General features: G+C 49.8%; 1 protein-coding gene across 2 annotated transcripts; it reads left to right on the top strand.

Annotated features, from left to right (window-relative positions):
- Positions 1 to 793: 793 nt before the first annotated feature.
- Positions 794 to 21,063, top strand: TCF15 (transcription factor 15). 2 transcript variants are annotated; one of them, XM_028735522.2, is made up of 2 exons: positions 794 to 1,456; positions 20,924 to 21,063. In XM_028735522.2, the coding sequence occupies exons 1-2, from the start codon at positions 962 to 964 to the stop codon at positions 20,930 to 20,932; spliced, it is 504 nt and encodes a 167-aa protein (XP_028591355.1). In that variant the 5' UTR covers positions 794 to 961; the 3' UTR covers positions 20,933 to 21,063. The 2 variants fall into 2 exon arrangements, with proteins under 2 accessions (XP_028591355.1, XP_028591354.2); XM_028735521.2 differs by lacking the exon at positions 20,924 to 21,063 and adding an exon at positions 12,937 to 13,538 and having other exon boundaries at positions 805 to 1,456.
- Positions 21,064 to 21,675: the final 612 nt, after the last annotated feature.

Raw genomic sequence — 21,675 nt, 5'->3', positions numbered from 1 at the left:
AGCATTTTACATTGAAATACAGGACACATTTGTGTGTTTTTGTATGCAATGTTTGGGAGGAAATATGGCGCTGTGGGTAAAACCTCAGCGCCTAGGACTTGCCGATCGCATGGTCGGCGGTTCGAATCCCCGCTGCGGGGTGCGCTCCCGTCGTTCAGCCCCAGCGCCTGCCAACCTAGCAGTTCGAAAGCACCCCCGGGGTGCAAGTAGATAAATAGGGACCGCTTACCATCGGGAAGGTAAACGGCGTTCCGTGTGCTGCGCTGGCTCACCAGATGCAGCTTGTCACTCTGGCCATGTGACCCGGAAGTGTCTGTGGACAGCGCTGGCTCCCGGCCTATAGAGTGAGATGAGCGCACAACCCTAGAGCCTGGCAAGACTGGCCCGTACGGGCAGGGGTACCTTTAAGACTGTAAATAACAAATAACAAACTAAATATTGATGTATGTAATTTTTATTTCTTCATTATATTTAGTGGTAGTATGGCTGTATTGTTTTTTGTAACATAAAATCATTCAATAAAAATTATTTATATATATATATATATAAAAGAAATACAGGACACTCCTGTATTATAACTGGACGGGTGGCAACCTTCTGCGCAAACACTGGCGGTGGATGCGACGCAGCGGCACATCCCCTTTGCCCGGCCAGACGGCTCCAGAAACCGGATCAGACCCGCCTTCCCATTGGCCAGGCCGGCGAGGGATGCTCCGCTCCCCGCGCCGCGATTGGCCGGCGCGCATTCCACCGTGGCCGCTCGCCTCCGCCCTGCGCCTTTTATAGCTATATCTAGACGGCGCCTTGGCGAGCCCCGCAGAGCGCGGCTCCGGGACGCGCGGCGAGGCGTCGGCGAGAGTTTCCCCGCGTCGGACGCGCCTCCGCGGGGCTCGGGCCGCGCGCAGCGCCCGTTGCAGAGAAGCGGCGGCTCTCCTTTCCTCCCACCCCCGACGGCGCGGCCATGGCGTTCGCGCTGCTGCGCCCGGTGGCGGCGCGCGTCCTGTACCCGGAGCTGCGCCTGCTGTCGGAGGAGGACGACGCGTCGGAGGACGAGGAGGAGGCGCGCAGCGGAGGCAGCAGCGACGCGTCGGAGCGCTCCTTCGGCTGCTGTCCAGGCGCTGCCCGGCCGTCCGGCGGGCCGGTGGTGGTGGTCAAGCAGCGGCAGGCGGCCAACGCGCGCGAGCGGGACCGGACGCAGAGCGTGAACACCGCCTTCACGGCGCTGCGCACCCTCATCCCCACCGAGCCGGTGGACAGGAAGCTCTCCAAAATCGAGACGCTGCGCCTGGCGTCCAGCTACATCGCGCACCTCGCCAACGTGCTGCTCCTGGGCGACGGCGCCGACGACGGGCAGCCCTGCTTCCGCGCCCTGTGCGGGGCCAAGGGAGACGTGATGGAGCCGGGCAAGCAGCCGCGCAGCATCTGCACCTTCTGCCTCAGCAACCAGAGGAAGGGGGTGAGTCCTGCTGCCCGAGGGGGCTGCGGCTGGGGGAGACCAGGATAGCTTAGAAGCGCTCAGCCCTCGGGTTCCTAAGCCATCACCTGGAAGCATGGGCATAGCCAGGATTTTTGTTGGGGCGGGGGAGACTTGTTGGAGGGGCAGAACCGACGCGATGGGTCAGTTAAGTACAGTGGTACCTCGGGTTACAGACGCTTCAGCTTACAAACTCCGCTAACCCAGAAATAGTACCTTGGGCTAAGAACTTTGCTTCAGGATGAGTACAGAAATCGTGCGGCGGCGCAGCAGCAGCGGGAGGCCCCATTAGCTAAAGTGGTAAAGGTAAAGGGACCCCTGACCATTAGGTCCAGTTGCGGACGACTCTGGGGTTGCAGCGCTCATCTCGCTTTATTGGCCGAGGGAGCCGGCGTACAGCTTCCGGGTCATGTGGCCAGCATGACTAAGCCGCTTCTGGCGAACCTGAGCAGCGCACGGAAACACCGTTTACCTTCCCGCCAGAGCGGTACCTATTTACCTACTTGCACGTTGAGAAGTACCACTGTATTTCTATTGTCCCCCTCCTTGGCACACCCATGCCTGGAAGCAATTACTCAGCAGCACTCTGTGCATGCTCAGAGGCACGCTTTGTTTGGCAATCGTGGCCCCTGTTGCAAGGCGGGGGCCTGGCATTCAGAAGCAACTCCCCAGGGTGGGGAGGTTTATAAAAGCCCTCATTTCCCAGGGAGCTAGCAGATTGTTTCCCTACACATAGGTCAGTTTTGCTTCTCCTGTGAAAACCCTAGGTGGGAGGTAGGCAATCGCCTCCTCCTATCAGCTAAGGGGATTCCAGTCTGGCCAGCAGAGCTGGTTCTCCATTTGATGTGTTTGTATATCCCTGTGCTTTTTATAGACTGTGACAAACAGTGCTTGACTCCAAACCATCTGTTCAGGGCCAGAGCTAAGACTTGAATCAAATGTGATAGTAATAGTAATAATAATAATAATAATAATAATAATAATAATAATAATAATAATAATAATAAAACTTTTATTTATATCTCACCCGCCCCGGCCAAAGTCGGGCTCAGAGCGGCTAACATCAAATATATAACATTGGTATAAATTTATACCAATAAAAATATATAACAGCGGGTGGCGCTGTGGGTAAAAGCCTCAGCGTCTAGGGCTTGCCGATCGAAAGGTCGGCGGTTCGAATCCCCGCGGCGGGGTGCGCTCCCGTCGTTCGGTCCCAGCGCCTGCCAACCTAGCAGTTTGAAAGCACCCCCGGGTGCAAGTAGATAAATAGGGACCGCTTACTAGCGGGAAGGTAAACGGCGTTTCCGTGTGTGGCTCTGGCTCGCCAGAGCAGCGATGTCACGCTGGCCACGTGACCTGGAAGTGTCTGCAGACAGCGCTGGCTCCCGGCCTATAGAGTGAGATGGGCGCACAACCCTAGAGTCTGTCAAGACTGGCCCGTACGGGCAGGGGTACCTTTACCTTTTTATAAAATCAAACAATAATTAAATTACTTCCTAGAAACAGGTCAGAATCGAATTAAAGTCTAATTAGATGGCTTCCCGCAGGGTTAGGGTTGGGAACAGTAAGTGCTCATCAGGAGAGAGTGTCTCTGGACATGCGCAGAATGCTTTCCTCTTACTGTTTAAGCAGGGGGGTACACCTGCACTCACCAGGTTGGGGGAAAAGGTTGGCATTCCAGGCTTCTCCAAAGGCTTCAGTGTGGAAACTTCCAGTGCTAGAAGTTTATCCCCCTTTGTGCAGATGGGTAGACTGAGGTTGGGAGATGGTGGCTAGCCCTTAGTTCATTGATGAATAAGTCTGGGTCCTGATCTAACACCAGCCCTTTACAATTCTTTTTATTGATTGCATTTATACCCCAACTTTGGCTCCTCCTCAAGTGTGGCATACATCTCCCCTCTCTTCATTTAATCTCCACATCAACCCTGTGAAGTAGGTTAGACTGAGGGGCCATCACTGGCCCAAGGTCACCCAGTGAAGCTCCATGGCAGAGGTTGTAATCGGACACTCTAACCACACACCACTAGGATAGTAAGGCACAGTGTTAGTTCTGAGTGCTTGCATATACTGCCTGTTTTCCATCTATTTCCTGCATCTCCCCACTGCAAAATAGTGATTGGGAGGCTGTAGTCAGACATGGCTTCCATCTCTACTGGACTGGCCCTCCTGGACCCGATCCACTCTTCTGACAGCGGGGAGATGAGGAGGCTTTGGCTTTCGTAACTTGCTGGTGGGCCACTTGCATAAAACAGGATCCTGGAGTTGAATGATCTTCAGTTTTTGTCTTTCTAGGTAGTTAGTGTAGCCAACGCATCCTCAAAATATTTGAGCCTCAGCAGGGGGCCGGTCCACTGTCCCTCAGACCTTGTGGGGGGCCAGACTATATTTTGGAAAAAAAATATTGAACAAATTCCTAGGCCCCACAAATAACCCAGAGATGCAATTTAAATAAAAGCACACATTCTACTCATGTAAAAACACCAGGCAGGCCCCACAAATAACCCAGAGATGCATTTTAAATAAAAGGACACATTTTACTCATGTAAAAACATGCTGATTCCTGGACCGTCCTTGGGACGGATTTAGAAGGCGATTGGGCTGGATCCAGCCCTCAGGCCTTAGTTTGCATACCCATGGCTTTCAGCGGTTCTCAACCTGTGGGTCCCCAGATGTTGTTGGACTACAACTCCCATCATCCCTGAGCTCTGGCCTTGCTAGCTAGGAGTGATGGGAGTTGTAGTTCAACAACATCTGGGGACCCACAGGTTGAGAAAGGCTGGCTTATATGGCGGTTAGGGTGCGCCCAGTATTTTTTGAGCACTCATCCTGTTCTGCTTGACGGGGGGAGTGTCTCTATATCTTCCCATTCAGGCACTCCACATTTTTTGACCCACTTGTTTCAAAAGTGGTTTTGTTGTGCCAGGGCAAGAGAACTGTTAAATTTGCACACACCTGAAATTCTGGTGTACGAAACAGGACGGTCTGGAGGTATCGCCAGTCCCAGCTGCATTTCCTTGTAGGAGGAGTTGGTTAGATCAGGCAAGTTTCCCTGTCCCCCCCCCCCCCTGAAAACCCAGTTTTCAAATTACACTGAATATCTATATTTCAATGGAGATACGGAAACAAAACACCAAGAAGACGCACAATGGTAGACAAAAATCCGTTTCAGCTGCTCAGTCTTTTCCAGTTCACTTTGTTTTCTCAGTTGTCAATGGAGAAAGTGATAACATTCAGTTCCTGAAGAGATATCCTGGTTCCAAATAATGTTTTGTTGCGTTTGCTTTAGGGACTCTTGTTGTTGTTCTTTGTCCTGTTTTGGTATAATAAGGCTGCCGATTTAGTATAATAAGGCTGCTTCCGATATTCCTTTATAAGGTTGCTTGCAAGCTAGGGTTAGTTTGGGTTATATATATATATAGAGAGAGAGAGAGAGAGAGAGCAAACTGTGTCTCAGCACAGAGCCAGTGTGGTGTAGTGGTTAAGAGCGGTAGTCTCATAATCTGGGGAACCGGGTTCGCGTCTCCGCTCCTCCACATGCAGCTGCTGGGTGACCTTGGGCTAGTCACACTTCTCTGAAGTCTCTCAGCCCCACTCACCTCACAGAGTGTTTGTTGTGGGGGAGGAAGGGAAAGGAGAATGTTAGCCGCTTTGAGACTCCTTAAAGGCAGTGAAAGGCGGGATATCAAATCCAAACTCTTCTTCTTCTTCTTCTTCAGCACTGCCATGGCTTGGGCTGTTACATCACCCACAGAGTCTACTGCTTGTGGAATGGCAACCAGGAGGTCTTTGGGCAGACAGAGGTAGAAGGAAGAATAACTATGGTTGGCTTGTGTGTGTCTGATGCAGAACATGCAATAGTCTATGGCAAATGCAAACCACGGGCTTTTCTTATGTCCGAATCAGCCTATATATTCAGTAATGGCTGGGGGGGGGGCAGCATACCGTCACCATTGGGTGACCGTGACCTTTAGCGTTATGGAGGGCCAAAGATTCTCCACCCCTGATCTAGGGACTCCCCATTGATTCTGGTGGGGTTGGTATCTTATTATGAAAACTGGGGCTTGCCCCTTGATCTCCAGCGTGACAGCAACATGGGGAGGAAGGGGTCATTCTGTTCTTGCAGAGTTGCCTAAAAATTCTTTAGGCCAAGCCTGTTTAATGTCTGCAGGTCAGTTTTATACTGATGCTCTTTTGCACCAGCAAACATTTCACGCTTGCATCTCCCGAGGGGACTGAAGGATTTGCACCAACGCATGAGCCTCAGAGCATCTTTTATGAACAAGCTTTTGCTGTCTTTCCTCTTCTGAAACCTTGTAGGTTAGGGTTACCAGACATCCCCGGTTCCCAGGGACACTCCCTGGATTTGCAAATCCGTCCCTGGACAGATTCCGTCCCCAGAATGTCCCCAGATTTACAAATATATCCCCGGGAAACATGGCAGCAGCAGCCTCAGCAGCCCGGAGCCAGCCTGGTAGCGCAGTTGGCTCTGGCTGGCTTCAGGAGATGCTCGCTGCCGTGGCGCCTATCATTTTTCCTCACCCGTTCAGGCATAGGCATTATGCTCTGCCTAAGACCGAGCTAATATTAATATTAATAAATAATAATAATTTATTTATTACTTATACCTCATCCATCTGGCTGGGTCTCCCCAGCCATGCTGGGCGGCTCCCAACAGAATATTAAAAACACAATGAAAAATCAAACGTTAAAAACTTCCCTAAAAAGGGCTGCCTTCAGATGTCTTCTAAAAGTCAGATACTTGTTTATTTTCTTGACTTTTGATGGGAGGGCATTCCACAGGGCAGGCGCCACCACTGAGAAGGTCCTCTGTCTGGTTCCGTGTAACCTCACTTCCCCCAGTGAGGGAACCACCAGAAGACCCTCGGAGCTGGACCTCAGTGTCCGGGCTGGACAATGGGGGTGGAGACACTCCTTCAGGTATACTGGGCTGAGGCCGTTTAGGGCTTTAAAGGTCAACACCAACACTTTGAATTGTGCTCGGAAACGTACTGGGAGCCAGTGTAGGTATTTCAAGACCAGTGTTATGTGGTCTCAGCAGCCACTCCCAGTCACCAGTCTAGCTGCCACATTCTGGATTTGTTGTAGTTTCCAAGTCACCTTCAAAGGTAGCCCCACGTAGAGCGCATTGCAGTAGTCCAAGCGGGAGATAACCAGAGCATGCACCACTCTGGCGAGACAGTGCGCAGGCAGGGAGGGTCTCAGCAGACTAGACAATTCCATGCTAACTGGACCCCCTGTAGCAGAATGGGGCTGTGCGACCAGCTGTTCACCAGAAAGTTGGTGGTCTGAGCCCACCCAGGAACAGCTGTGGGCAGAATTCCTGCATTGCAGGGGATTGGACTAGATGAGCTTTGGGGTCCCTTCCAGCTCTAGAATTCTATGATTCTATTTCGAGCTGCATCTGCAGCATCCTGTGTTCCTTATCGGGGTTCCTAGATGTTAACAGCACCAGTAACAGCAGGTGAGCTTCGCAGGGAGACTGATTGTGTCTCTGTGTAGTCTAGCCTCAGTAATCAGGACGCATGTATCATCTCCTCGTCTTTGCAGCACTTTAACGGACTGTCAAGGGAATTCAATTTTGTTGGGAGCAGTGGCTTTTAACACGACATTTTCACAACATGACATTCAGCTGAATTTTACAGCCAAAATGTAGAATCCAGCAGCAGGAATAAAATCGTATTGAACATTCCTGCGCTGGACAAGATCAGGCATAGGCAAACTCAGCCCTCCAGGTGTTTTGGGACTACAACTCCCATCATCCATAGCTAACAGGACCAGTGGTCAGGGATGATGGGAATTGTAGTCCCAAAACATCTGGAGGGCCGAGTTTGCCTATGCCTGGACTAGATGATTCTCGTAGTCACTCCCAATGCTACAATTCTGTGATTAGCAGCTTCATTCAATAGCTTCTAATTACTGGAAGAGCACATGGGTTTTATGTATAATGCCCAGTTTAGCATCTCTGGTTGCAGAGAAAGACATCTGGTGGTCGGAAAACAGACAACTGTATTGATCTTCGAAGAGCAATGCTCTGCTCCAAATATTAAGCAACCTTCACCAACCCGGTGCCCTCCAGATGTTCTGCAACTGCAACTCTTCCCCAGCCACCATGGCCAATGATCAGAGATGATGGGATCTGTAGTGTAAAGCAACCTCACAGATTGTTGGAAGGAGAGAGGGGAATGTTGGCAGGATCACACCTGTGTGTGGGTCTTGTCCTTCAAGCCACGGTAGTTTCAACTTCCAAAAATGGAGAAGACGACGAGGGGAGCCCAGGATATGCTTGTGTTCTGTTTTGAAAAACAGGCTCAATCAAAAAGTTTTCTTTTCCTTCTAAGTGCTGGGAAGGAGTGCGACCTTTTTGATTTCCAAAGTGACTGGAGGAGAGCCTTAATCCAGGGCTCAGCCTGGGAGCTGGCTGTCATTCCAGACTCGCTCCGGCTTCCGGCTATTCCCCAGCTGGTGATGACATCATGACCTTCGCCATGGCAACCTTCTGTGAGGCCATAAGCAAGACTCCTGGCGGGGAGAGGCAGGAAGGGCGACGCTCCAGGTCCCATGCCCCCTTCTGCCAAAACGGCCATTGCTCTTAGTCCCTGAAGGTCTGGGCGCATCTCCTCCCGCACGTCACATGCTGGAACATGCTGGCTGTGCGCTTTCTCCAACCAGAGATGGCAACCCGGCTGCCCCATTGCACGTTGCAGAAAGGGGGAGAGACGGTAGATCAGCTTGCATGAGTTGTGCATGCGGAAGGTTCTGGGTTCAATCCCTGCTATCTCCAGGGAATGACCCTTGCCTGGAACCCTGGAGGGTCTCTGCCAGTTGCTGTGGGCAGCACTGAGCTTGGTGGAGCCAAGAGGCCAGACTAAGAGTGCAAGGGAGATTCCCAGGTTCCATGCGGTGTGTCTGCTTCCCCTGCAAAAGCCTCTCCTCCCCCAAGTTTGAAAAGCAAAGGCGTTCGCTCTTTCAGTTTCTCTATTTAAGGCTGGGAAAATGAGAAACCTGAAAATTCATTCCTCTACATTTCTGCTCCACTTTGCAAGGCCTTGTTACTGGATTTTAAAGTCCTCTTGAAAATTTGTCAGCATCAATTGGATGCATGAGGACCATCTGGTCCAAGTCCCTGAAATGCAGGAATCTTTTGCCCAACATGGGGCTTGAACCCCCCATGAACAGTTAAGCCCTTTGTGGCTTAAGGCCCTCGTATCTATGGGACCGCCTCTCCTGGTCTGCCCCTCAGAGGACCTTAAGGTCCATGAACAACCATAGTTTAGAGGTGCCTAAAGAAGTCAGACTATCTTCCACCAGGGCCAGGGCCTTCTCAGTGATGGCTCCGACCTGGTGGAATGCTCTGTCCCAGGAGACCAGGGCCCTGCAGGATTTAACCTCCTTCCATCAGGTCTGTAAGACAGAGCTATTCCGCCTGGCCTTTAATTTGAATTCAGCCTGATCTTTTATTTCCCTTCCCTTCCCTCCCCCTCCCCTTTTATGAAGATTACCCGCTCTGAGACCCCACAGCTAATTCTCCCCTGGCCTCCTCGCTGGCCCAAGTAGGACCAATTCAGCCAGCTAGCCCTGGGGATTACCTAATGTTTATTTCCCCTAAATTGATTTTTGAATTTTATTGTTATTCATGTTTTTATACTGTATTTTATGCTGCTTTTATAATTATAATTTTATAATTTGTTGTTAGCCGCCGTGAGCCCAGTTTTTGAACCGGGAAGGGTGGGGTATAAATAAAAAATCATCATTATTATTATTATTACTGATGCTGGACTAGATGGGCCATTGACGTGATCTAGCAGGCTCTTGCATACTTATGCTTACTGAGAGGTAGAAGGGGAAGGTGCGGCAGCAGCAAGGTTGGTGCTCTGCAAGCACACAGGTGGAGCCAACTTCCCTCCAGCAAATCTGCACTGGGCAGACTTCACCCCAGCTTCACCCCTACCCCTTGCCTGCCTGGTGATCAGCAGTGACAAAACTGACCGTAGGTCAGGTGACTGGTGACCAACGCTGCTGTTGCGCTGATCCGGAATCCTTGGTTGTTCCTGTGTGTGTGTGTGTGTGTGTGTGTGTGTGAAGGCATTCTTCAGAATAGCGCTTTGCAGAACCCACTAAGAAAGATAATAGCACAATAAAATTCAGAACAGAAGCAACTGCACACTTTCTCACAATGCAATTAAAGCTGGAGGTGTGAATGATTATCAGACTTTGGAAAACCTGGTATTACTGGGTCAAGATCATCAATTCCTGTTGCATTAAACAGAATTGATGAACTTGACCCAGTGGTACCAGGTTTCCCAAAGTCTAATAGTCATTTACAGCTCCATCTCTTGCCCCCTTGTCTTTTGGTGGCCCCATAAGTAATCCACACCCCACCCAGGAGGCAGTACCACCCAACTTGGGAGCAGATGCCCTAGAGAATTCTGGGTCATGGGTGATGTTAGAGGGTCGCCCAGGGTGACTGAACCTTGCGTCTTTCAACCAGGCTTTAGAAAGCGTTATTTTCACTTTGCTTACAGTGCTGGTGAGACCCCAGCTACTTGCCGTCTTAATTTGCCCAGAGATATCTCCACACTTTGGGGACGTGGGTGGCGCTGTGGGTTAAACCACAGAGCTTAGGACTTGCTGATCAGAAGGTTGGCGGTTCAAATCCCGACGGGGTGAGCTCCCGTTGCTCGGTCCCTGCTCCTGCCAACCTAGCAGTTCAAAAGCACGTCAAAGTGCAAGTAGATAAATAGGTACCGCTCCGGCGGGAAGGTAAACAGCGTTTCCGTGCGCTGCTCTGGTTCGCCAGAAGCGGCTTAGTCATGCTGGCCACATGACCCGGAAGCTGTATGCTGGCTCCCTCGGCCAATAAAGCGAGATGAGCGCCACAACCCCAGAGTCGGCCATGACTGGACCTAATGGTCAGGGGTCCCTTTACCTTTACCTATCTCTACACTTTAAGTAACGCACATACCCTGAGCCCTTTCAATACCTAGTAATGACCCTGTTCCGAGACCAGTGGCAGGATTCGGGCTCTCAAACGTCAGCAGCGCCCTGCCTGGCACTAAAATTTGGTGACCCCCACCTCTTGCGCTCTGTTCTGCAGTATTGCAGTGGCTCCCACTGCGGCTAAGCTGAGGTTCAAATGGGGGAGCCTGCCGCAATTTCAGGCTTGTGAGTTCACCGGGTGAGTGGGTGACTTCAGGCCCCCTTCAACATGCGTCTAACATTGGCCTACCTTGGGGGGTTGTTGTGACTGTTGCAAGACAATGCAGGTGAATTGCTTTACTTGCTACATTTCTGCTTCCTCTCCAGGGAGCTCAATGTGGCATGGATGGTTTTCCCTACCCCCCCCCCATTTAATCCGCACAACAACCCTGTGAGGTAGGTTAGGCTGAAGGGGAGTGAGGCCCCTCCCCTCAGTCACTACCCATTGAGCTTCATGGCCGAGGGGGGTGCAAACCCTGGTCATAGCTGTCAACTTACAGATTTGAAAATAAGGGACCAGCAGCCTCGAAAATAAGGGATCAGCAGCCAAACTAAGGGATCAACAATTACTTTGATAAAATACATATTTTGTTGCGTGCAAATGGCTTTAGATACCTATTAGTTCCATAAATTACCATATAGCATATGCTCAACACAAAAAACACAGCAACAATTTGTTGTTGACAAAGCACAGCTGGACATAGAAAGGGCCCCATTATCTTCAGTAGCTTATTTAAGGGACATCATCAATAAGGGACAGCAGTGGGACATGGCGCTGGGATAAGGGACTGTCCCGCCAAATAAGGGACGCTTGACAGCTATGACCCTGGTCTTCCACAGCTCCTAGTCTAGCACTCTAACTGAAACTGTTAGAAACTGAAATACGTATAGAAGCTAATCGCCAAATAGCACCTTAGGTTACAGATGCCACAACGGAATGTTTCCCGTTTTCCCCATTTTTCCCTGATGAGATTTATTGCTATTATTATTCATTTCATTTCTATACAGCTTTGAATTTTAAGAGGAAAAAATATTCAGTGCTGTTTACCTTAAAACATAACACAAAACAATTGAGAAACAACTAATTCAAGCTTCAAGGAAAATATTTCAGATCCTTCTCTAAATGACAATTGGCTTTACCGATCTTTTATATGGAACTCCTATTTGGGGACTTCCCTGGCTTTTTCCTGGCCCATGTAGGACCAGTCTGGATAGTTAGCCTTGGTGAAGACTTGACGTTTTCATCCCCCCAAAAGTTTTTGATTTGAGTTTCCACTGAAATGAGGCTGTATTTTAATGTTTTAATGTTGTATTTTAAACTTGTTTTTAAGTTGTATTTCAATCAATTGCTTTTATATTGGGTGTTAGCCGCCCTGAGCCCGGTCTTGGCTGGGGAGGTAAGGTAAAGGTAAAGGTACCCCTGCCCGTACGGGCCAGTCTTGACAGACTCTAGGGTTGTGCGCTCATCTCACTCTAGAGGCCGGGAGGCAGCGCTGTCCGCAGACACTTCCGGGTCACGTGGCCAGCGTGACGCAGCTGCTCCGGTGAACCGGCACCAGAGCAGCACACGGAAACGCCATTTACCTTCCCGCTATAAAGCAGTACCTATTTATCTACTTGCACTTAGGGGTGCTTTCGAACTGCTAGGTGGGCAGGAGCTGGGACCGAATGATGGGAGCTCACCCCGCCACAGGGGTTCGAACCGCCGACCTTCTGATTGGCAAGTCCTAGGCTCTGTGGTTTAACCCACAGCGCCACCCATTCACCCATTGCCTACTTCATTTTTGTAGCTGCCACAGAGCAGAAGGACTCTAGGAAGGCAGTGTGGTGTAGTGATTAGAGTGTCAGACTTGGACCTGGGAGATTAGGGTCTTCGCCTACCTCACAGGGTTGTCATAGGGATTAACTAAAGAGGGAGGTGAACCATGTACTCTTTGGAGGAAAAGGCAGGGTATAAATGCAATAAATAAGCTTTTCCACTGACCTGCTTAAGAAAGCTAGAGGAGCCAGCCAGATGTCAGTCACAAGCCTGGCATCCAGAAATCTCCATGTGGTCACGATTGGGCCAGTGCCAGTCGCAAAACGCGCCCGGTACCAGGGGAATTTCTTTTTTTATATATAAATTTTTATTAGTTTTTTTAACATATCATTTTCAACAGTAATTAAACATACTTTTACATCTTATTCAATTTTTTTGACTTCCACCAGTCCTGTCTGAAAATTTTCCAATCTAATCTCTTAGTATGCATTTCTTATTTCCCCTATTACATTTCAAACTCATAACCAATATCTCTATCTTTTCCTACTTTGGAACACTTCGTATATTTCTCCTTACAAAACTTCTTGTAGTCCTACTAGCGTAATTTGGTGCCTGGGGAATTCCTAGCACTGACTCCAACCACTGCACCCCACAGCCTAGGGCAGGTCCGGCACTGCTTTCAACGCTTTCTCTGCCTTCCTTCCAGGGCATCCGCCGGGATCTGGGCAGGGGCAACTGCCTGAAGGCGAGAGGCGTGAGCCACCTGAAGGTGCTGCGGAGATGAGATGAAGCAGAGACAACCGCCTGTCTGAGAAGCCAAGGTGGGCTTGACGCCTGGGGCGGCTGGAGTTGGATGTTCCTGACTGGGGCAAGAGGGTAGGGTGACTGGAACCAGGGTGGGCTCGGTGCTGGCGGGTGACAATCTCCAAGACGACGGGGAAGATGGCCCTGCGGACTCGGGGGAGACGGGAGAGGGTGGGAACGAACCCCTCCCCCGAACCGAGCTGCTGCGCAACGAGGGATTGTGGTTTGCCAAGGAGAGACGGACAAGCCATTCCTTGGACTTCCGCCCAGATCCAGGAGGAGTCACTCCACCACCGGTGCTTTTCCAGTAGGAGAGAGGGCACAAGAACTTAGTGGATCCCGGGGGGGCGGGCAGGGGCTCCTGAGACCTCTAGCCTACTTTCGAACGGACAACATTGAAACAGAGCTTTATCCAAGATGATTGCTGGTCCGTATGATCACTGTCGGTAGTTGTTGTTATTTCCTCATTCAGCGGGACTCGAAAATAAAGTTATTTTTCACATCCTCGGGTGACTCTCTGTTTGCTGCCACGTCCCGGAGCCTTCCTTTATCCTCAGAGGCTCATCCCACTAAGGAGAGCTCGGCTTGGCCTCCATCCCACTTACTAATAAAAAATGAAATGGTTCTCAACAAAATAAAGCAAAGCTAAAGAGCAGAATGAACTGCTGCTGCGGCAAGTTGGAAGCAGCATAAGGTTGGGCGTTATCAGGGAACAGATTTCCGTAATGTTTCTAGCTGAGAACAATTCCAAAAGGGGTGTGTGCGTGAAATCATAGAACTACAGGGCTACAGGACTATGGCGGTCATCTAGCTCAACTCCCTGCAATGCAGAAATCTTTTGCCCAGCGTGGGGCTCGTACCCACAGCCTTGAGATTGAGAGTCTATTGTTCTACAGACCGAGACTCTGAAGCGCCACGTGATTCGAGCCTCAGGCTTATGAACTGAGCTATTTGATCCACATCTCCAACATTTATCCGAGCCTAACTTGAATATAAGTATATAAGTACTAGCATATAAGTGCAAGTAGATAAATAGGTACCACTCTGGCGGGAAGGTAAACTGCGTTTCCTGCGCTGCTCTGGTTTGCCAGAAGCGGCTTAGTCATGCTGGCCACATGACCTGGAAGCTGTATGCCAGCTCCCTCGGCCAATAAAGCGAGATGAGCGCCGCGACTGGACCTTTACCTAACTTGCATATTAACTTCACATTATAAGGTGTTAAATACCATTGATACAGGGCTTTTAAGTAGTCCTTTAAAGGTAATGGAACCCCTGACCATTAGGTCCAGTCGCGAAAGACTCTGGGGTTGCGGCGCTCATCTCGCTTTAAAGGCCAAGAGAGCTGGCGTTTGTCCGCAGACAGTTTTTCTGGGTCATGTGGCCAGCATGACTAAGCCACTTCTGGCGAAACCAGAGCAGTGTACGGAAATGCCATTTACCTTCCCGCCGGAGCGGTACCTATTTATCTACTTGCACTTTGATGTGCTTTCGAACTGCTAGGTTGGTAGGAGCAGGGACCGAGCAACGGGAGCTCACCCCGTCGTGGGGATTCAAACCGCCGACCTTTCGATCGGCAAGCCCAAGCCGCACAGTGGTTTAACCCACAGCACCACCCGCGTCTCATAGTAGTTCTTTAGGTCTGATGAAATTCTATTATGATGGAAGTCATCCTGATTTTTTAATAAAAACTCACAGCAGTGACCCTTTGCAGCAAATGATCCTTATGTTGACAGGTCGCACCGAGAGCTCAGCCAAATTTGCACACCGTGTCCCCTGGATTAGGGTACAATAGCTTGCAGTGGGGGACACCACTGGAAACTCGCAACATGGGAAGGAGCATGTCTGATTTATCTGGTCTGGGAAAGGTGAAGGGTGTTGAGGGTGACTCTATGGCCCTGGATGACTCAGAGGCTGTCCAGCCCAGCTGTGGAGACAGGAAGCTTGGGATTCATTTCCTAATAGGCCTGCACAGATTCCCTTTTATAGACCGGAGCCTTCGTTGCCCAGCTTAAAGACCTTCCCTTCCCAGCCTCTTAAATAGGTCTTTATCACAAGGGTCAAGAAAGCTGCTTGGAGGTGCTCAGCAGAGCCAGCTTCAGAGGGTCAGGGACTGGCGGGAACCCCAGGCGTGGCCAAAAGGAGGGGGTGCTGCCCCACCAGCACTGCTGCGCCCACAAAAGTCAGAGAAAGCACATGAGAAGACAGGCTGCTCCAGGTTCTTGCTGTGCTCAGGGACCCCCAAGCTACAGTTGCTGGTCAGGATGGGGTTAATCAGCTGATGGATTTGCTTTGCTGTGAATCATGATGAGGTTTTGCTCAAGTTAAAGTTCCTTTTTTTTCTTGCATGGACTCTCTCGGGCTTCTTTTAGGGCTGCCAGCCAATTAAAGGATGTTCAGCTTATTTTTGTTTGCTTGCTTGCTTGTTAAAATTTGTATGCTGCCCTTCATCTGTTGACCTCGAGGCAGTTCACACCATGAAAATGCAAGATAAAAAACACAAAATATATGACAAACAAATAATCCTCCCTCTCACAACACATTTTAAAGGGTCTTGGATATTAATCAGCCCAAGAAAGGCCTGATTGAAGAGAAACATTTTTTTTTTTTGCATCTCAAAGCTGTATAATGAAGGTGCCAGCCGAACCTGGGGAGAGCATTCCACAAACAGGGAGCCACTGCAGAAAAGGCCCCGTTCTTGTGTTGCCACCCTCCAGACCTCTGATCCTCGAATGAAGGAGACTCTACCCCCTTTCTGATCAACTAAAGGAGGGGCAGCCAACATGGTGCTGTCCAGCCAACATGCCCAATTGTCCGGGACGATGAGAAATGCAGAAGAACGTCTAGAGGGCATTGTGTTGGCTACCCCTGAGCTAAAGTGTCTTGGCCGCCTTCAATCTCACCTGCATTGCACCATGCAGGAACCTAGGAAAGTGACTATCTATTTTCCCAGTACGGTACAGTCATAACTTGGGTTACAGATGCTTCAGGTTGCGTTTTTTCAGGTTACGGACCGCCGAAACCTGGAAGTACCGGAACGGGTTACTTCTGGGTTCTGGCAGTCGTGCATGTGCAGAAGTGCGAAATTGCGCTTTGCACATGCGCAGGAGCGCCAGATTGCAACCCGCGTGTGCGCAAATGTGCTGCTACGGGTTGCGAACACTGCGGGTTGTGAGCGTGCATCCCGCACGGATCACATTCGCAACCCGAGCATCCACTGTATTATCTCCTGCAGGGACGGAGGAGCTGGGACTCTGCAGATGGACTACAGCCCATCTCTTCCTTGACCCATTGGCCAGGATGGTTAGCAGGGACTGATGAGAGCTGAGAGTCCCTCAACAGCGGGAGGACCACAGCTCTCCCAGCTAGGCTGCTCTGGCTGGCAGCTTGTCTCCAAGGTCTCCGGGTCTCCCTTTCTCATCCTCACTCAGCAAGGATGGAGTATCCTTCCACCTGGAAGCTGGGGGGACACTGCTTCCTGCCCTGCCCTCCAGCAGCGTGTTTGTTCCCCGATAGCATCTTCTCCACTTTTGGTCAATATGTTGTCCCGAGGAATGAAAAAGCTGCCAAAGCAAATTTGTCCCGGAAGAAGGAGGGTGTGAATCTGAGCGTGGTCCAAAAGAAACAATTGCTGGTCAAGCCAGATCTCTGATTTTCCCCCTACAGCACTGAATGTCTACTCAAAATGAACGTAAGGACAATAAGAAGAGCTCTGCTGGATCAGGCCAATCGCCCATCTAGTTCAGCATCCTCTTCTCACAGTGGCCAACCAGATCCCCCTGTTGGGAAACTAATAATAATAATAATTCATTTATATGCCACCCATCGGACTGGGTTCCCCCAGCCACACTGGGCGGCTTCCGACAAATTAAAGTTAGACATCAAACATTAAAAACTTCCCTAAACAGGGCTGCCTTCAGACGTCTTCTAAAAGTCAGATAGTTGCTTATTTCCTTGACATCTGATGGGAGGGTGTCACTACCAAGAAGGCCCTCTGCCTGTTTCTCTGCAACCTCACTTCTTGCAGGGAGGCAACCTCCAGAAGGCCCTTGGAGCTGCATCTCAGTGTCCAGGCTGAACGATGGGGGTGGAGACGCTCCTTCAGGTATGCTGGACTGAGGCAGTATAGGGCTTTAAAGGTCAGCACTTTGAATTGTGCTGGAAACCTACTGGGAGCCATATCAATCCTTGAGACTGACCCAGAAACTACAGCGGGTGCAGAATACTACTCCTTACGGGGTCCTTGCTGCGGGATCACATTCACCCGGTGCTATACCAGCTGCACTGGCTCCCGGTGGAGTACAGGATCAGGTTTAAGGTGCTGATCTTAACCTTTAAAGCCCTATATAGCCTAGGACCCTCGTACCTAGGGGACCGCCTCTCCTGGTATGTCCCATGGAGGACCTTACGGTCTTCAAACAAAAACAGCTTGGAGATCCCGGGCCACAGGGAGGTTAGGCTGGCCTCGACCAGAGCCAGGGCTTTTTCAGCCGTGGCCCTGATCTGCTGGAACGCTCTGTCCCAAGAGACTAGGGCCCTGCAGGACTTGACATCTTTCCGCAGGGCCTGCAAGACAGAGCTGTTCCACCAGGCCTTTGGCCAAGGCACAGTCTGACTCCCCTCCTTTGGTAATCCTCATAGAACTCTAGCCCAATGGTTGCCATTGATTTGATTCTGAATTAATTTTAGAATGAATTGATTTTAGAATGTATTTCAATTAATAGATTGTGATTTTATGTAAATTGTGTTACTTTTACTGTTGTCAGCCGCTCTGAGCCTGGCTTCGGCTGGGAGGGCGGGATATAAATAATAATAATAATAATTATTATTATTATTATTATTATTATTATTATTAGGTCCTGGCAGCCGGCAAGCAGGACAAGGTCCCTCCACGCCTTCAATTCCCACTAACTGAAATTCAGAAGCATTTCCGCCTCCAACTACGGAAGCACAGCATAGTCGTTGTGGCTAGCAGCCCTCTCTATTAATTTATCCGATTATCTTGTAAAGCCGTCTAGGTCAGTGGCTGTGAGTTCCGTAGTTTAACTATGTCCTGCATGAAGCAAAACGGATTTTTAAAGTTCCCAGTACTTTTGCATGCAGCCTTGGGGAGAAGTTCCCGTTTCCAGGCTGAAGTCAGTAGCAGCCAACCCCTTAGGAAAAAAAAAAAAGCATCTTATATTCCCATTGCCTCCGTTCTCCCAAAGAAAAACAAGCCCTGCTTTTAAAAGGGCTGGGGATATTTATTTACGGAATGCAGCGGCCATTCCCAGTCTCCCCAGTAAAGCCCAGTGGCCGGGATGCGGTGTTTTTTTAAGACTCTCACGGCTGTTTATTGGGGTCTGGGATGGATTAGACACAGTGAGAACAAACTGCTCCCCACCCACCCTGGCCCCACCTGGGACTTTCGCTCACAGCTGCACAGAGCAATCAAGGACCATAAATCAAAACCCAGAGGGGGAGTTGTTGTGGAGGGGGAGGCAGGGAACTGGAAGGGAACCTTCAAGACCAAGGGTGCTGGGCTCCAGAGCGTGGGGCTGGGGGAGGAGGGGGAGGGAATTCCTTCTGGTTCTCTGTGGGGAACAGCAGGGATGGCGTTGCTCGTTCTTCTCCCACACAGCTTGTGAGTCAGCGTGGTTCGGGGTGGGCTGGACGCAAGGAGCAAAAGGAAGTTTTGTGGAGCACGGAGGGAGGCAGCTGTGCGCCGATTCCAGAATATAAAGGATGCAATGCTCTGGACATTTCTGGATTTTATTTCTCATAACCCTGGAGCTCGGGATCACCCTAACAAAACAGCCTTGGGTTAAATTCAGCCCAGAGAAAATAAAAAAGGCACGTGGGACAGAATCGCACCTGGGCAAAAGAAGCCTTCTTTTTCTCTGCTGCCTTCAAAGGCTCGGGATTTCCTCTAGAATCATAGAGTTGGAAGAGACCACAAGGGCCATCGAGTCCAACCCCCTGCCAAGCAGGAAACACCATCAGAGCACTCCTGACATATGGTTGTCAAGCCTCTGCTTAAAGACCTCCAAAGAAGGAGACTCCACCACACTCCTTGGCAGCAAATTCCACTGTCAAACAGCTCTTACTGTCAGGAAGTTCTTCCTAATGTTTAGGTGGAATCTTCTTTCTTGTAGTTTGGATCCATTGCTCCGTGTCCGCTTCTCTGGAGCAGCAGAAAACAACCTTTCTCCCTCCTCTATATGACATCCTTTTATATATTTGAACATGGCTATCATATCACCCCTTAACCTCCTCTTCTCCAGGCTAAACATGCCCAGCTCCCTTAGCCGTTCCTATTTGAAATTACACACACACACACACGTCACCTAAGCACTTCCCTGCAAATGGAAAACTAGAGCAGCAGGCAGAAGACTGGCCTGAGCAGGTTGTGTACAATGGGTTAGCTTTCTTACTGCAGGGAGTTTGCACTAGGAATGCAGGGGATTTTCACTCATTTCAATTTTGGGGCCAAAAAAGGAGGGCCTTGGGTGCAATTTCCTGGACCTTTGAAGATAATCTTAATACAGTGGTACCTCAGGTTACATACGCTTCAGGTTACAGACGCTTCAGGTTACAGACTCCGCTAACCCAGAAATAGTACCTTGGGTTAAGAACTTTGCTTCAGGATGAGAACAGAAATTGTGCTCTGGTGACGCAGCAGCAGCAGGAGGCCCCATTAGCTAAAGTGGTGCTTCAGGTTAAGAACAGTTTCAGGTTAAGTACGGACCTCCAGAACGAATCAAGTACTTAACCCGAGGTACCACTGTATATCTAGTCTAAATCTATCAACCTTTCAGACAGTTACTTGTCTCCCAAAACAGCTCAATTAAAAAATGTTCTCTGTTTTCATTTTAAATCACTGTGAAGCAGGCAGAAGGTAGTTGGAGATTTATCTGGGCAATTTGCATCAAGGGTTTCTGACTTTCAACAATATACACAGGCATTCTGCGTTTCAGTGTGGATTAAACAATTGTACTCAGCAAGGAGAAGTGTCCCTCTCTGGGCTACAGGATTGGCCGTATAAGAGACTCTCGTTCTCCAAAGATGGTGAAATTCGGAGAGGCAGACCGGAGGCAGAGGCTCAAAAGGGCTCCGTTCCCTTCCAGTCCTTGGAGGGACAAATTGCTCACTTTGCCTTTTGGTGCGAGTTGTGTTGTAAACAAAAATTGCCCTTTTCCCTTATGGGGTATCCAAGAGGCCATATAGAGTCCTTACATAGGTTCCCTATTGGTAGGAGAGAATAACAGAGGCCAACCAGAGAATATTGAGAAGCAAAGCAACTAGTAAGCTTGATCTTTGTTGATCTGTTGCAACAGGGTGCTCCCCTCACACGCAGGAAAGGAGGAGGGACCCAGAAAAATGGCACAGAAGGCCTTATAAAGACTTTTGAAATTACCACCCTGTAGATCAAGACCACAGGGACGCGGGTGGCGCTGTGGGTAAAAGCCTCAGCGCCTAGGACTTGCCGATCGAAAGGTCGGCGGTTCGAATCCCTGCGGCAGGGTGCGCTCCCGTTGTTTGGTCCCAGCGCCTGCCAACCTAGCAGTTCGAAAGCACTCCCGGATGCAAGTAGATAAATAGGGACCGCTTACCAGCGGGAAGGTAAACGGCGTTTCCGTGTGCAGCTCTGGCTCGCCAGAGCAGCGATGTCACACTGGCCACGTGACCTGGAAGTGTCTCCGGACAGCGCTGGCCCCCGGCCTCTTGAGTGAGATGGGCGCACAACCCTAGAGTCTGTCAAGACTGGCCTGTACGGGCAGGGGTACCTTTACCTTTACCTTTAGATCAAGACCACCCCCAGAAACATCATACATACATCACAGAAAAGGTGGTCTAAAACAGAAATTTGAATATTGTTTTTCTCCTGTCCTTGTTTATCTCCTGTCTGGCAGGTTACTTGATTGGATTGTTGCTTTTCAGGACCAAAACACACCATGCAGTAATTCCAGTGTAGCGAGACATTGCACATACCTTTGTAAATCAAGAAAATCTTTAATAAAAATACATTAAAAAAAGAAGTGTTTGCCACTTTCTCTCCCCCTCCCTCTGCCTATTTATTCATCGCATTTATATATCACCTTTTTCTCCAGTGTGTTCGCCCCCTCCTCAATTAATCCCCACAACAACTAGCAACTCTACCAAAAGGAATTGTTCCGAATCACAGAATCGTAGAAGGGACCCAGGGGTCATCTAGTCCAACCCCCTGTGATGCAGGAATCTCAGCTAAAGCACCCATGACAGACGGCCACCCAACCTCTGCTTAGAAACCTCCAAGGAAGGAGAAATCCACCATCTCACAAGGGAGTCTGTTCCCCTGCTGAACAGCTCTTGCTATCAAAAAACTCCTCCAAATGTTTAGTCGGAATCTCCTTTCTTGGAACTTGAAAATGAGAAATACCGTATTTTTTGCTCTATAAGACTCACTTTTTCCCTCCTAAAAAGTAAGGTGAAATGTGTGTGCATCTTATGGAGTGAATGCAGGCTGCTCAGCTATCCCAGAAGCCAGAACAGCAAGAGGGATCGCTGCTTTCGCTGCGCAGCGATCCCTCTTGCTGTTCTGGCTTCTGGGATTCAGAATATTTTTTTCTTGTTTTCCTCCTCCAAAAACTAGGTGCGTCTTGTGGTCTAGTGTGTCTTATAGAGT

The sequence above is a fragment of the Podarcis muralis genome, chromosome 5 (genome assembly GCF_964188315.1).
Source record: "Podarcis muralis chromosome 5, rPodMur119.hap1.1, whole genome shotgun sequence".
NCBI classification, from domain to species: Eukaryota; Metazoa; Chordata; class Lepidosauria; order Squamata; family Lacertidae; genus Podarcis; species Podarcis muralis.
The sequence above is the reverse complement of the archived record's forward strand: the minus strand, read 5'-3'. Positions and strand labels throughout refer to the sequence as shown.

Excerpts from the sequence above, each read along its gene's own strand:
- TCF15 (XM_028735521.2), top strand. The coding sequence starts at position 962 with ATGGCGTTCGCGCTGCTGCGCCCGGTGGCGGCGCGCGTCCTGTACCCG. Across the intron at positions 1,457-12,936 it reads TCAGCAACCAGAGGAAGGGG|GGCATCCGCCGGGATCTGGG; the intron begins GTGAGTCCTGCT and ends CCTTCCTTCCAG.